Source organism: Sceloporus undulatus, chromosome 3 (assembly GCF_019175285.1).
Source record: "Sceloporus undulatus isolate JIND9_A2432 ecotype Alabama chromosome 3, SceUnd_v1.1, whole genome shotgun sequence".
Taxonomy (NCBI): Eukaryota; Metazoa; Chordata; class Lepidosauria; order Squamata; family Phrynosomatidae; genus Sceloporus; species Sceloporus undulatus.
The window spans coordinates 6,986,699-7,000,684 of record NC_056524.1 but is presented as its reverse complement, the minus strand read 5'-3'; the positions used below and the strand labels follow the sequence as shown (position 1 = coordinate 7,000,684).

At 40.7% G+C, this 13,986-nt stretch overlaps 2 protein-coding genes across 5 annotated transcripts in view; both read left to right on the top strand.

Moving 5' to 3' along the window:
• Positions 1-292: 292 nt before the first annotated feature.
• LOC121926187 lies at positions 293-5,337 on the top strand. Of its 4 annotated transcripts, none has more exons than XM_042458952.1 (6): positions 293-443; positions 2,875-2,940; positions 3,040-3,081; positions 3,236-3,322; positions 3,428-3,502; positions 3,701-5,337. In XM_042458952.1, exons 2-6 carry the CDS (start codon positions 2,919-2,921, stop codon positions 4,135-4,137), a joined length of 663 nt encoding a protein of 220 aa, XP_042314886.1. In that variant the 5' UTR covers positions 293-443; positions 2,875-2,918; the 3' UTR covers positions 4,138-5,337. The 4 variants fall into 4 exon arrangements, 3 of the variants coding, with proteins under 3 accessions (XP_042314886.1, XP_042314885.1, XP_042314887.1); XM_042458951.1 differs by lacking the exon at positions 293-443 and adding an exon at positions 1,087-1,260; XM_042458953.1 differs by lacking the exon at positions 293-443 and having other exon boundaries at positions 2,530-2,940; positions 3,431-3,502.
• Positions 5,338-9,764: 4,427 nt separating this feature from the next.
• Positions 9,765-13,986, top strand: part of LOC121926282 (retinal guanylyl cyclase 2-like) — a 46,537-nt gene continuing 42,315 nt past the window's right edge. Inside the window, 3 exon segments of the mRNA XM_042459127.1 lie at positions 9,765-9,954; positions 11,106-11,159; positions 12,092-12,877. Of these exon segments, the coding sequence (XP_042315061.1) occupies positions 12,121-12,877 (757 nt within the window). The 5' untranslated portion in view covers positions 9,765-9,954; positions 11,106-11,159; positions 12,092-12,120.

The window sequence follows — 13,986 nt, the reverse complement described above, 5'->3', positions numbered from 1 at the left end:
AAATCCTAAATGTGGATGACTTTTCTTCTGATGACCCGATGCAGAGTGCCTGATGGGATACATGACGCAGAGTTGACAGGTCACGTAGGCTATTGAAGCACAGATCAAAGGCCTCAGATAGGAGTTGCCAACAGAAAAGAGTCATTCTCACCTTTGAGGCAGATTTATGGCCAGGATGCTTTGCCAGACCAGAACCATTCTCACCTTGAAGACTTCTATAGATCAAGCAATCTTTAACATGTAGATTTGGCTTTGCTTTGAAATGTGGCAAGATTTTGCCTATTTAAGGTCCCTCACATCTTTTGTCTATGTTCTGTCTTAGAATCCAGACAGGCTTCATGTCAGTCTGAGTTCTGATATAGTTCCAATCCACTCCCCCTCTTTTCTTCCCCTCCGTGTTGCTGAGTCTTCATCAATCTGGACCTGGAGCACCGCCAATACAGGTGAATATAACCATTAGAAAGCCTCATGTTATCTATCCAGCGCTAACTTACTATATTCCTGAGCTCTTGGATGATTGTGTGAGTGTATGATTGTCTTATGTGTGAATGAATAATAAACAGTATTCAGTTTCCATAAAACTTGTCTCTGTTGACCTATTACCTTGGCTACCTTCGTATACGTAGGACAGAGACCGCTCCTCTATTTCAGCTAATGCTAAATTCCCCAGACCAAGGTCTCTTTATTACAGGTTGCAGGAAAATTATTTTGGAAGTTGGGTTTTTATTGACATCTAGGAACATTTTTGAATGCAGTGTTAGTTCATTATTCCAGACCCCCCCCCCCATGTTTTGCAGGGAAGGGGTCATAGGTTGCAAATGTCATCAGAGTCACAAATAAAGACTATTTCTTTATTTGTCTATATTCTACATACTGGCCAAGAAAACATGAATACTTAAAATAGCTTTAGTTTGCCTGTTTTGCCCCAGGAAATCACAGCAAAATGAAATGGTTAGGGTTAGGTCTGTGTTTGTAAGATAGGTTTGCAATAAAGGATGTGCAAGAATCAGGACAATTTGTAACAGGGTCTCTTAAATTTATGGCAGGATCTTGTTGAATGCCTGTTTCCTACATTGCAAAGAATCATCACAAGGGATGTCTAATTTTGAGTTATACGTATGGTGTGTGAGATAATTTTGAAAAAGTAGTGGTCAAAAACCTATAAAAAGAGAGGCCTTCTCAGGTCTAAGACTCCCAACAAGTTTCTCCACTTGACTGCACTGCAGCAAGGTGCTTCATTTTAAGAGCCCTGAACATTGGGTGAGTATATTTGCCTCTTTCTCTCTGTGTTGCTCTTGTTAAAATTTTTATAAAACGTGTTCATGCAGTAACTCTAAAATATAGACAGGCCCTGTTTGTGTGTGTTAGAGTTAAGAGCTGTTTTCAAAAAGTGCAATGTATTTCATTTAAATTAAGTCTGTTATTTTGTATAAGGAAAGCTTTGCTTTTGTTTCTCTCTGCTTTGCCTGAACTTTTTCTTGTTTCTCTGGTTTTTGCATTCTCTCTCTCTCTGTGTGTTTCATTTCCTTTCTGTTAAGCCTCATTTTGGTCAGCACAGTCTATCTGTCTCTATTAACAGAGGGGTTTGTGGGGGGAAACCCCCTCCTTCCCTCTGCCTAGTTAACATGCTCACGTTTGCATGCTTTAATCCTCAACTAAAATAGATTTCCTCATCTTTGCTAAATTGGTGTCCTACATTCTTTTCTAAAGTCTGCTGTTGTACCTAGAAATTGTTCCCTTGTCTGTCTGTTAGTGTGTTTGGCCTTGTGTTACACCTTTGCAATACACAAGTCTGAATTTCTTATACTCTTCTATGTTTTACAACTCTTTCTGTCTGTTACAAGGTGTTGCTACCTCTGCTTCTGATTTTATACTCTTCACATGCTCAGAAAACTATGCAAGTTCACAATGTCTTTTTCTGAGCTCTCCAGTCCTCAAAATGAAAGGCATGTGCCATTATTATTAAAAGTGCAATGTATTTCATTTCAATAATTTTAAAGTTAAGTCAAGCAAAGGAACAATGGTTTTCTTCTAGTGACACACGCCCCTCTGCTGTTGAAATCATAGAATCAGAGAATCGTAGAGTTGGAAGAGACCACTAGGGCCATCCAATCCAACCCCATTCTGCCATGCAGGAAATCCAAATCAAAGCATCCCTGACAGATGGGGACATCCCTGACAGAAATAACACTGTTACAAGCATTCCTTCTCCCTACATTTATTATGAAACAAAATATGTCTTGCATTATCAATTTAGCCAGATCAATAATAAACCATAGCCAGGTTTTATGTTGTTGTTGTTGTTGTTATTATTATTATTATTATTATTTGCCTAACTGTTTAAAAGTGTAAACTTGGTTTTTAATCTCTCTGTCTTTGCTGCTATGATTTAAAAAAGTATCATTATTATTATTATAATTATTAGTGTGTGTGTGTTCATGCATTAACTCTGTGCATATATATATATATATATATATATATATATATATATATTCATTTATTTTCTGATTTAAGTGGTGCTTTTAAAGTTTAACATATTTCATTTAAATATTTTAAAGTTAAATCAAGCAAATGAACAATGGTTTTATTCTGAGCAATACAGGCCCCTCCCCCCCGCTGTTGAAATAACACTATTACAAGCATTCGTTGTACAAAAGTCACATCAAATACACATTATTTTTTTACAAAATGACACTGCGCATAGGGTTGCCAGCATGATCCTTGGATATGTACTAGCATGTCTCAACATGTTTCCCTGAAGCTAAGAGTGTGCCATTTTCCCGGACACGGCCAGCCTATCCTTGTACACTCAATGCAGCACTTCCCTTTTGCCTTTGCACTGCTGTTGGTAAAAATGGTGTATATGCTTTTCAGATTTATCTCAAGCCTTCTGAGACATCTATTGTGAAACAAATGCCATGGCATCATCTAAACAGACAGGTAAAGAGGTTTTAAAGTTTTCTTTTAGGGTTACCCTGGAAAATCACAGAGGCTCCAAGATTTGTCCGATACTAAACTGAACCCCTCCTTTCCTATTAGGAATGGCTGGTCAATATGTGGACAGTGATGATTCTGATTTTGGTAAGTTGTATTTATATATTTTATTGAAAGAGGGTTTGTAAAGAGGTTATTAATGTTCAGGTGAGTGGGGATTTTGAAGACTATCATATATTGCATTTCAAGGTTTAGTTAACATTATTTATTTATTTATTTGTTTGTTTGTTTATTTTCCTAGCTCTTTCAGAAGTTATGGACACCATGGGGTCAAGTTCTCAGGACAATGTCTTGAAGGCTGGTGATAATATTCAGGAAATATTCAGATGTGTGCATTTAAGAATATAACATGTATAATGTTTGAAATGTCTAGTTAACATGAATATTATTATTTATTTATTTATTTATTTATTTATTTTCCTTGCTCTTTCAGCAGGGCCCTCAAAGATTCTGGACAAGAACTCAATTGAAACTCTGAAACCAACTGAAAACAAAAGGAAATATTCAGGTGTGTGTGCATTTAAGAATATAACATATATAGTGTTTGAAATGTCTAGTTACCATGAACTGCATTATCATTTAACTTAAAAGGCCCAAAATATTCTGCTACAGTAAAAAGATATCTAATGAGGGGAAAACACAATTTAAATGTTTGCTCTTTCAATGTTTGAATACAGTGTGTGATACCTTTCTTCTTCTTCTTTAGACAATAAAGTTCAAAAGGAAGAAGACCCTGAGAGCAGACCTCCCAAGAGCCAAAAACATGATGATGATCTTGTTGAAGAATTGGAGAATTCTGCTTTGAAGTACAAGAGAATATCTCAGTGTTTTATTCATTTGCAAAGAACAGCACAGCAAGTTCGGATACATTGCGAAACGTTGAATAGACTTGCAGCTAGTTCACAATGTACAACAGCAGATCTGGACGCTATTGAGAAGGCTATTAAATATCCCTGTAACTATGTGGTCTGTGGGGACACGCCCTTTGAAAATGTGCAAATAGGAGGGGGAAGTTCTAATTGTCAATCTCAAAAGGTCAGGCAAAGAAAAGGGAATTATTTGAGAAAAAGAGCAATTAAAATATTAAACAGGGCAAGAAAGACGCTTGTTACATCTAGGAATGGGGGTAAGAAAAGAACATAAACATATAGCTTCTCAGGCTGCTGTACAGCGTTCTGAAGGTGTAGGGGCACCTCCACCCCCACACTCACCTTTGCCCCCCCTCCAAATAGCCCCCAAGCCGCACCCTCCGGCTTACTCCCAACCCCTCCCCATCTCCCCCTCCAGTTCATCCTCTGCCACGCCCTCCAGGCCTGCCTCCAAATCATCCCCAAGATGAACACCCACATCTGCTTCCAACCCCTCCTCCATCTCCAGACCCCCTCCCAGACCTGCCCCCACCCCCTCCAGATAATCATGTCTTTGCAGAAAGGGTTCATGGTTGGGAATGATTTAACAGGAGGTATCAGGCTATAAATATTGCAGAGGAATTCTGATTTGTCAATTAAGAACATATTAGGTCATATTCAGAGGCTGTAGCTGCTGTGCATCGGGCGATTCAAGAGGTTCTGGATCATGTGCTTTTGAGAGCTGGTCCTGAGGATTTTATCCAACTAAGATTACAAGATGCTGGTTTAGCAAACCCTCTGTTTTCAGTGGAAAGAGTCAGGGATCTTTTAAATGCTGAGGATTTTTTATCTCACACAAGTAACCTCCTGCAGAGTAATATGGACATCTGTGTACAGGGAACACTCTCATTGGTTATTACTATTGTGCGAACTCCTCAAGGAGGGGGCCATTCCAGAGCTATAGATTCTATACCTTACAGCTCAATTATTGAATGTCACTAATAGTGAAAAAATTAATTTTGACAGTCTGAAGGACCTGGTGTTTGACTACGTCTCAGACAGAGAGGAAGGAGGTGCTCATGAAATAGTGGTGCAGCAACAAGGGATTGTTAGAAATAAATGTCCGTGGTCTATCCACACAAAAGAACTAAAGAAAACTCAAAGAGTGGTTTATGACAAGAGTCATTACTGAAGGGTTTAAAACTCTCCCTTACTGTTATTGACTATGGCCACACAGTGGCAACAGCCCTTCTCAGCTATTCTAGCAGCACCGAGCAACTGTGGAAAAACTGTCTTTGTAAAAAATATGTTGGATAACGCTCACAGTCTGTTTTCAGTGAAACCTGAGAAACCTTTGTGGTGTTATAGCTGCTGGCAAACTTTGTACCAAGAACTGCTATGTAAATATCCTTTTATTCAATTTGTAGAGGGCTTGCCTGATAACTCTGATAATGAAGATTTGTTACCTCTGAAAAAAATTAAGTTCTTAGTGATAGACGACCTTATGCAATCTTGTGATAATTCAGATATTGAAAGACTGTTTACAGTCCACGTTCATCACAGGAATCTGAGTGTTTTTTTCATCACACAAAACATTTTCTGCAAGGGAAAAAGCTTCCTTTCTAGGTCGAATATTCAATGGTATGGGAGGGTCACTAAAGCCTACAGGCCCGTGGCAATTTGGCCAGGATCTTATTCTTGTGGGTTTGATTCTCCTGGTTGTAGAAGGTGCTGCCAACCGCAGAGGGGTGCTCGGTGCCTCCATCTTGCTGGCGCTGAACGTGTCTGGGCATGTATAAAATGGCAGCTTCTTCATATGGGCTAGAGCTCTCTTCAGCCAGCCTTCTGGTTGGCTAGCACAGACCACGTGGTTCTTGTGGGATCAAACCATTGGTCAGGGGGCACATGACGTCGAGGGGGGGGTGAATGGGAACCCTTGGGTCAGGGGGAGGGGTCCAATCACACCCCACTAGGGATCGGGGTCGGTCACATGGCCCACCTTAGCATTTCCGGGGGAGAGACATGCCAATCATTCTTGGAGGAGGGGTAAAAGGCGGGACCAAAGGGTCATAAATAATTCCAGGGCGTGTGGCAAGGGGCGGGACTAAAGGGTCATAAATCATTCCAGGGGCAGGGCCAAAGTGTCATAAATAATTTTTTGACAGGAGCTGTCACTACATACTACTGATGTCCAATGTGGACGTTGGGTCTTGGCATTGGCAGAAGGATAGAGAACAACTGGCTAACCAGAATTTCAATACCATTCATTTAAAAAAAAAGGAAAAGAATAAAATGGGCATAAATCTGGCATGGAGACTGCATTTGCACCGGAGAAATAATCCAGTTCAACACTGCTTTAACTGTCATTACTAAGTGCTATGGAATCTGGACAATGCAGTTTTGTGAGACTTATAGCTTCCCTGTCAGAATGCTCTGGCACTACAACAAACTGCAGTTCCCATGATTCCCATAGCCTTGAGCCATGCATGGCAGTTTAAGTGGTGTCAAACTGTATTATTTCTGCAGTGCAGAGGCAACCCAGGCACTCAAATTCTCTCAAATCTTGCTGCTTACAGACCTCCATCTGGCAATGCAATGCTCATCCGCCAATCCAGGAGAACATTTCAGGCTTTAGCCCAAAAAACTTAATACTTATAAAGTGTCACTAAATTCTTTTCTTTTAAAGCTAACTAGATAAAGGGAGAAAGCAAGTGAGAAAAAGAGAAGAAAGAAAAGAGTAAAAAAGTCAAAGACAAGAAAGAAAAGAGAAAGTAAATAGAAGTGAGGAACCTCGGAGCCAAACAACATGCTCAAAATCATGATAACAAATAGAGACTAATCTAAAATCTACTCTAAAATGAAATTAAATGAAGGCAAGAATTGGTTTAAATCCAGAATTTTTTTACTAGGGTTGTTTATTTTTGAGAGGAACGTGGGTAAAGAAATCAATAGACTTTTCTGGCATATGGTCATGGCTGCCAGAATTGTGCTGGCAAAATATGTAAAAACCCCACAGAGGAAAAATGGGTTTAAATAACAGCAGGAATTGCAGAGATGGATAAATTTACATATATACTTGATGGAAAAACTAATAGTGAATTTAGAAAGGATTGAGGATGAGGATGATTTCAGGATTACCTGCAAGAAAGATTTGGTAAAGTAATAAGTGATGGATTCAACGTTTGATTGAGCATTAAATATCCACAAGTAAATAAGCATACGGTGGAAGAAGTTATCTTTAACAGTGTGGAAAAGCAGGAACATTTAGTATGTGAATGTATATACATATATATTTATATATCAGGTACATATGTGTGTGTATAATCTTTTTATGATTTCTTTTTGAAAGAAAAGCATAAGAATTTAAGCTGATGCCTTGATATATTGGGAAGTAATTCTTTCATTGTTTGTCTTGGCTTATTGGTATTTTATATGTGAATGTATTATAACAGGGTGGATGGAGGAGGGAGGAGAGAATGGGGGGGTTCATTTACAATATAATGTGTTATATACTGTGTAGTTGGTAATGTGTGCTAAAATTATATATATATATATATATATATATATATATATATATGAGGTAGCAGCTGGAAACAGATCCTGACTGGAAATGAAGAAGTTGAACCACATCTGCACAAGCTAGCATACACCTGGAGGAGGAGTAGAGGTAAATCATAAAATCACAGTATTGGAAAAGACCTCAAGGGCCATCAAGATGAACCATTCTGCCATGCAGGAATACACAGTCAAAGCACCCCCCACAGAGGGCTATCCATCCTCTGTTTAAAAACCTCCAAAGAAGGAGACTCTACCACTCCCCCAAGGCAGCATATTCCACTGTCGAACAGTCCTTACTGTCAGGAAATTCCTCCTAATGTTGAGGTGGAATCTCTTTTCCTGCAGCTTCCATCCATTGCTCCGGGTCCTACTCTCTGGAGCAACAGAAAACAAGCTTGCTCTCTCCTCAGTATGACATCCCTTCAAATATTTAAACAGGGCTATCATATCACCTCTTGGTCATTCCTCATAAGACTTGATTGTTTCCAGACCTTTCTGTCTGTCTACTCCAGTCTGTGATTCCAGCAAACCTCTCTGTCCATCCATCCTGGGTTTGTCCTGATGCAGTCACTGTTTTTGTCATCCTAAAGTTAAAGCCATCAACCAGTCTGGAAATGCCATTGTCAATTTCTGGAATGAACATCAAGTTTTTGTTACCTTGCTAGATAAGCATATCCTTGGAGGCTAGTTTTCAAGTATAAATATTGGTCACAAAAACCTAGCTTTTGTGGACCCAGTATGCATACAATTGTCCCAGGCTGCGTTCTATGTATGTTCTGGGTTGCCCTCAGACCTCAGTCTGAGTGACTCCTGCTTTCCATCGTGTACTCTTTGCATAGATTAATACCACCCTTTTAAACCCCTCAAAATCCACTATCCCATTTCCATATTTTCATTTTGGGTAGCTCTGTATGCTGCGTCTGTGTGAATTGTTAGTCTCTGTGTGACTGTACTCTGCATTTTTCTAAATGAAACCCTCTTCATTCACCCAAACCTGGAGTTTTCCCCAGTTATTTCTGGTATATATAGATAGCAACGATTCTAAAGGTTACCCATCTTCTTGTAAAGCTAATTTCCTCACTATTTAAGGTAACCCCCCTCCCGGGTTCCCTCACCTTTCTTGGGCTAACAACTGTCATGGCTCCATCCTATGGAATCCTGGGATTTGTAGTTTGTTGTGGCACCAGAGCTCTCTGACAGAGAAGGCTAAATGTATCATAAAACTACAAACCAAGAATACCATAGCATGCAGCCATGGCAGTCAGAGCAGTGCCAAACTGCATAATTCTGCAGTGCAGATGCAACCAGGGTGAAATTTAGGGGGCTTCTGTGAGCATTTTATTTCCATTTTTAACAGTGATGGGGGCCCTGAATGAGGCTGTCAATTGCATGCCCCACATCCGTGATGTAGATCCATGCATCTTATTTTTCTTGTGGCCATGCTGCACATGATAATGCAATGCAATACAGTATGTGTTTGGTTGTGCACTGCAGAGAAACAGAAGGGGAGGCATGTGAATAAGAAGTGGTCATGCATTTCAAGCAACATCTACACACTCCACTGTATTCCCTCCGCCACAGTCAACACTTTCATAATGAAGGGTGTGTGACTTACCTAGATATTCTGCTTAAAAGATTACAAAATGGAACTTCCAAGAAATACAGGAGTTCACTTTGAGCATTTTGGGGTGAGGGACATTGCATTGTGTGACACATTCTTGGATACATTCTGAGCTTAAACACCCACAAAGCAATGTATTTTAAAAGCATTTGTTGCTTTATTTGCTCTTTAAACCAGAGAAAAAGATGTGTGTGTGTGTATCTCCTATCAGCAACGTGACACTCCTGTCCCTATGTCATTGTTTATGGACAGAGGCGCCCTCACAAACCCTCCTTCTCATTCTAAGAACAATATCTAGTCCTAATCTTCTTTGCCTTGCTCAGCTAGAATCTCATTTCAACATGGCTTATGTGTTTAAGATCCTTTCTCAAAAGGAGTTGGTGTGTGTGTGGGGTGGGATCTACTATATTCTCTGCCCTTCTCTGGGTTTAATCATTCGGTTCCATATTCAGATTTAAATATTCATCCTACCTCTTCCAGCTAGGGATGTGGCTTGTTTAGGGCATGAACCCGATATGCTGATACAGAACATGAGCAACAAGATTTACCCACCACACAATTCTTCCGTGTGAAAGCTCCCAGGAATACCAAAGCATGCTCAGTTCTATGCGACTGCTTCCTAGAATTAAAATTGGCTTTTGTCTCCAATCACTTATCAGAGGTAAGAGGAGAAGAAGCTTTGGGTGGCATGTGAAGGACCCCCATGAGCTGAATGTACTTTTTCCCTCTTACAGGTATTTTACTGTGAAGCAACTGAGATGAAGTTCAATGGGGCTTTCTCCCAGATAAACAGGTGTACTATTGCTGCATTGAGCCATTTCTTTCTCTTTGTGCTTCTCCTACTCCATCCAAAGCTGTTGGGGATGTTTTCACCTTCCAGATGTTCCAGACAAACTCACAGGAGCCACATCTAGAATGGCTTTTGGTAAACAGGTATGTGAGTTATAATCAGAAACATATATGATCCTGTACATGTCTTCAGATCTTCTTCAGAGGCCCTTCTCTCTGTCTCACAAACTGCAGTGGTGGCAAGACATGAGAGGGCCTTCTTGGTGGCTGCTCCAAGGCTTCTGACTTATGGCAGCCCTAAGGCATACCTATCATGGGGTTTTCCTAGCAAGAGGGGGTTAGCCTTTGCCTTCCTCTGAGGCTGAGGGAGTGTGACTTGCCCAGGGTCACCCCATAGGTTTCCATGACAGAGCAGGGATTTCAACCCAGGTCTACAGGATTTCTAGTCAAACACTTAAACCACTACAACATACTGGGTAGTGGTCATTAGAATGGCCATGATCTTTGTGTCTTTCTTGGCACCTTCACAGTACCATGTGCCTGGTCACTGCCAATGGTAGACTGGATGTTTTCCCAGCCTGATCGATCAAGAGTCTTCTTATGTTCTGAATGGAAGTGCTACCCAACTGTAACAAAATAAAATAATAACAAATTAAAATGGTCTACCCAATGTTGCTGATATCTGGGCCTAGACCTTTCCATCACCTCACAGCATCTCAACAAAAGCTGCATTGTACAAATGAAATCCTCTTAATCCAAGCGCAGAGCTTAAACATGAGCTCTCTGCAGTTTCAGTCATGTCAGGCATCTCTGATATTAAACTGAGACATGCCTTTCTATAATAGAGGGAAGAACTACTCCAAAAGTATCGCCGTACCATTGATGAAGGGAGTTTTGAAACTGAAATTGCAGAAGCCATGGGGCTGCATTGTGGCATCCACTTGGGTGAAAGTCCTTTCAAAGAGAAAGATTCGAGATTAGGAGAGAGGAGGAAAAGAATGAGCCCATGACAATTCAATAATAAGCTGCCAAGTGGGTAGCTTTCTGTCAAAGTCTTTTTAATTAGGAGTTATCCCAAGAGGGAATTCTCTCCGGTGCTGAACATACGTGACTGTCATTTCCAACCAAGTTCACGAAAACTGCCAGCACCACATCAGTTTATGAAGAGATGCTTGCGTGCATCATTATTCTGTCCCCAAGTTATTATTTTCGAGGGATAGAAAAAAAGCAGAGGGCACCTGGGAAATGGCTGTTACAAAGTTTTGTCCTGAAACCTTGTGTTGGTTGCGTTGCAGTGATTAGAGTTGCTGGAAGGTGATACTGCTGTCAGATTTTCTATTCAGGACACGGTAAGTGGATTTCACATACTTATATATGTAGAGAAATGAAAGAGAGGTTAAGGAAATGGAACGGCTGGAACTAACCCCATGCAGATTTCATTCTCCATACTTCTGGGCTTCAAAGCTGACTTTGAGAAGACGCAATCAAATATTCCATTAGAGATTTTTTTTTTTATCAGACAGCCAACGTTTCATAATCTAACTGGAAAGAATAGCTCACTTTTATCCTGTCATCCTTGTCTCTTGCTTGAAAAGTGTGCTCATTGTCTTGAGAAATTGCTAGATACGCAGTTGGAAATAATAATGCCATTGAGGTATCTCCCCCTTTCATTTGAGCAATCTTCCCATCCAAATACGGTCAACTAAGGATCATTTGCAAAACAGCGTATTGTCTCTAAAGATGATTTCTCTTCCCTAAGTGGCTCATTTTAACTCTCAATTTCTAGGCCAATTTCATAATTTTTTTATTTTATCCAGCATGCCTATTCACATGGGGCACATTCGCACTCGAGGGACAAAGAATCGAGGGCTTTTTGTTTTTTTTTAAAAAAAATTCAGACTTGTGAATAAATTTACAACACAACATGGAACGAGACATGGTTGTTGTTGTTTTTTAAATGGAAAGCTAACTCCTGAAAATGAAATTATTTCATTTCAATGATCCAGGATGTGGTTTGGGATCCAACATCAAGGAAATGGAACGTAACTTTTACATTTGGGGAGCTTTGTGACAAGTGTGCATTAAAGAATGGCAATGCTGCACGCACAAGTGAATGTGCAAACAAATGTGAAATGCAAGACTGAAATTTATGGGGCCCATATGTAATATTTTCCTACACGTGTATCATTACACCTATTTGTTTCTTCCAGGCCATGCAACCTAGTGGGCCCCACTGCTCTATCCATACTATCTCCAATTTCTTTTCGTTTCCTTTTGACAGATTATGGAGTCTTTCATTGGGACTTTCACATGGAACTAACCAGAGGTAGGATCATGGCTGTTCTAGTATGTTTTAGCAGCTTACCTCTGGATACCTCTCAGTATATGACATTGCGCTGGTTTACGGTTCCCATGCTTTGTAGAGTGTTAACTGGACTATGGTGCATAGCTCTTGGGATGGTCACTCCACCTTTCCCAATATGCTGCATGGTCTTTAACATTGGTCTGGTGGGACCGTGGTCTTGTGACCCTTTCCTTGCCAAGGCCTTCCCCCAAGTGGCAGCTAAATTAGCTATGGAAAGAATAAGGAAGGACCCTTCCATTAACTATGGCCATCAACTGGACTGCACATTATGTGATGAAGACTGCCAAACTAGCAAAGCCCTAGCTGGATTCACCATGTATGACAAGCACATCTCAGCATTTATTGGGCCACTGAACCCTGGCTACTGTGGCACAGCCTCTTTGCTTGGGAGAGGCTGGAATAAAGCTATTTTCTCCTGGGCATGTATAAGCGAAGAACTGGACAACCCAAGTCAGCATCCTACCTTTGTAAGGACATTGCCATCTTCGACTGGCATCCTTCTAGCTGTGTTGAAACATTTCAGATGGGCTCACATTGGCATTGTCTTTTCCAAAGAGGACCTCTGGGTTGACACAGCCAACAAGCTAGCCATTGCTCTGAGAAACTGGGGGCTGCCGGTAAGTGTTGTTACGTCAACAGGGAAAGGTGATGACAGCATCGAAGGAACTTGGGAAAAGATCCAGGCTGCTGGAAACATCAAAGGTGAGAAGCATGGAAAGAGCAAAAGACATAGAGTCTATCTACACTACACAGTTATGCCACTCTGATACAACTTTAACTGTCATGGCTCCACGTACTTGCCAACTGTCCTAATTTGGAAAGGATGCTCCCAATTAATCCTCTGTCCTCTCACTTTTCAGCTGGTTTAAAAATGTCCCATTTTTCCTTCTTCTCCCAATTTCTCCTTTCTTCCTCAACTTACTTCATTTGCTGCAGTCTTAAGGGCTATACAGATGGGCAGCAAGCAGCCACCCCTTTTCGCCCCGGATCAGTGCCATGGCAACTGCACAGAACGGCACCAATCTGGTCCCTGAAGGGAGCAAAAAGAAGCTGTGAAAAGCGGCCGCCATCTAGAAGGGCATGCACCAAAATGGCACCTGGACATTGTTGTTAGGACTTGGAGCGTGCAGATGCTCAGCCCTCACCCAGCCCACAGGACAGCCCAAAGTGCTGGTCTGCATAGTCTCTTACCTCAAAATACAAAAGTAGTTTGTACTCAGTTAATTGATAAGGGGGCAGAAGAGCAGAAGGGGTATAATCTTGTCTTTCCCAGTAGGCTCAGGCCAAAATAAACTGGATTGTTGAAAGAATTTTTTTCATTCTCTTTCCCCCTCCTTAGATAGATAAGGAATTCCTGCACACAAGCTCCTCTCTCTCTTTCTCTCTCCCTCTCTCATATTCAAACTAATCACGTAACCATTTGGGATTACCTAACATTCTCTCAAGATTTGCAACTGAGCTGTTGTGGTTCCATCTTCCTGCTCCCTCAACTTTCTTTGGAAAGATGGTGAAATAAATATTTCTTTTACCACCACATTCACTGGGGTTAGGGGCACAGGACCCCCGTGAATGTGGAAAAAATGCAAATAACAAAAACACTATGTTTTTATCTGAGATAACACCTCTCTATGAATCTCTGTGGTCAACATCTGCCAGACATTGACCATAGAATTGTGCTGAGGAGCTACAGAGGCCTAGTAGAGTGTTCTCTCTAAGAACCTCTAGCTTCTTCAGTGCGACTTTTGGTTAAGTTGAACTGGAAGACCTAGATATTCCTAGAGAAAACATATTAATAGAATCTGTAAATAATC

Coding starts and splice junctions, on each gene's coding strand:
- LOC121926187 (XM_042458952.1), top strand. CDS start 2,919: ATGGCATCATCTAAACAGACAG. Junction 2,941..3,039: donor GGCATCATCTAAACAGACAG/GTAAAGAGGTTT, acceptor CTTTCCTATTAG/GAATGGCTGGTCAATATGTG. Junction 3,082..3,235: donor CAGTGATGATTCTGATTTTG/GTAAGTTGTATT, acceptor TTATTTTCCTAG/CTCTTTCAGAAGTTATGGAC.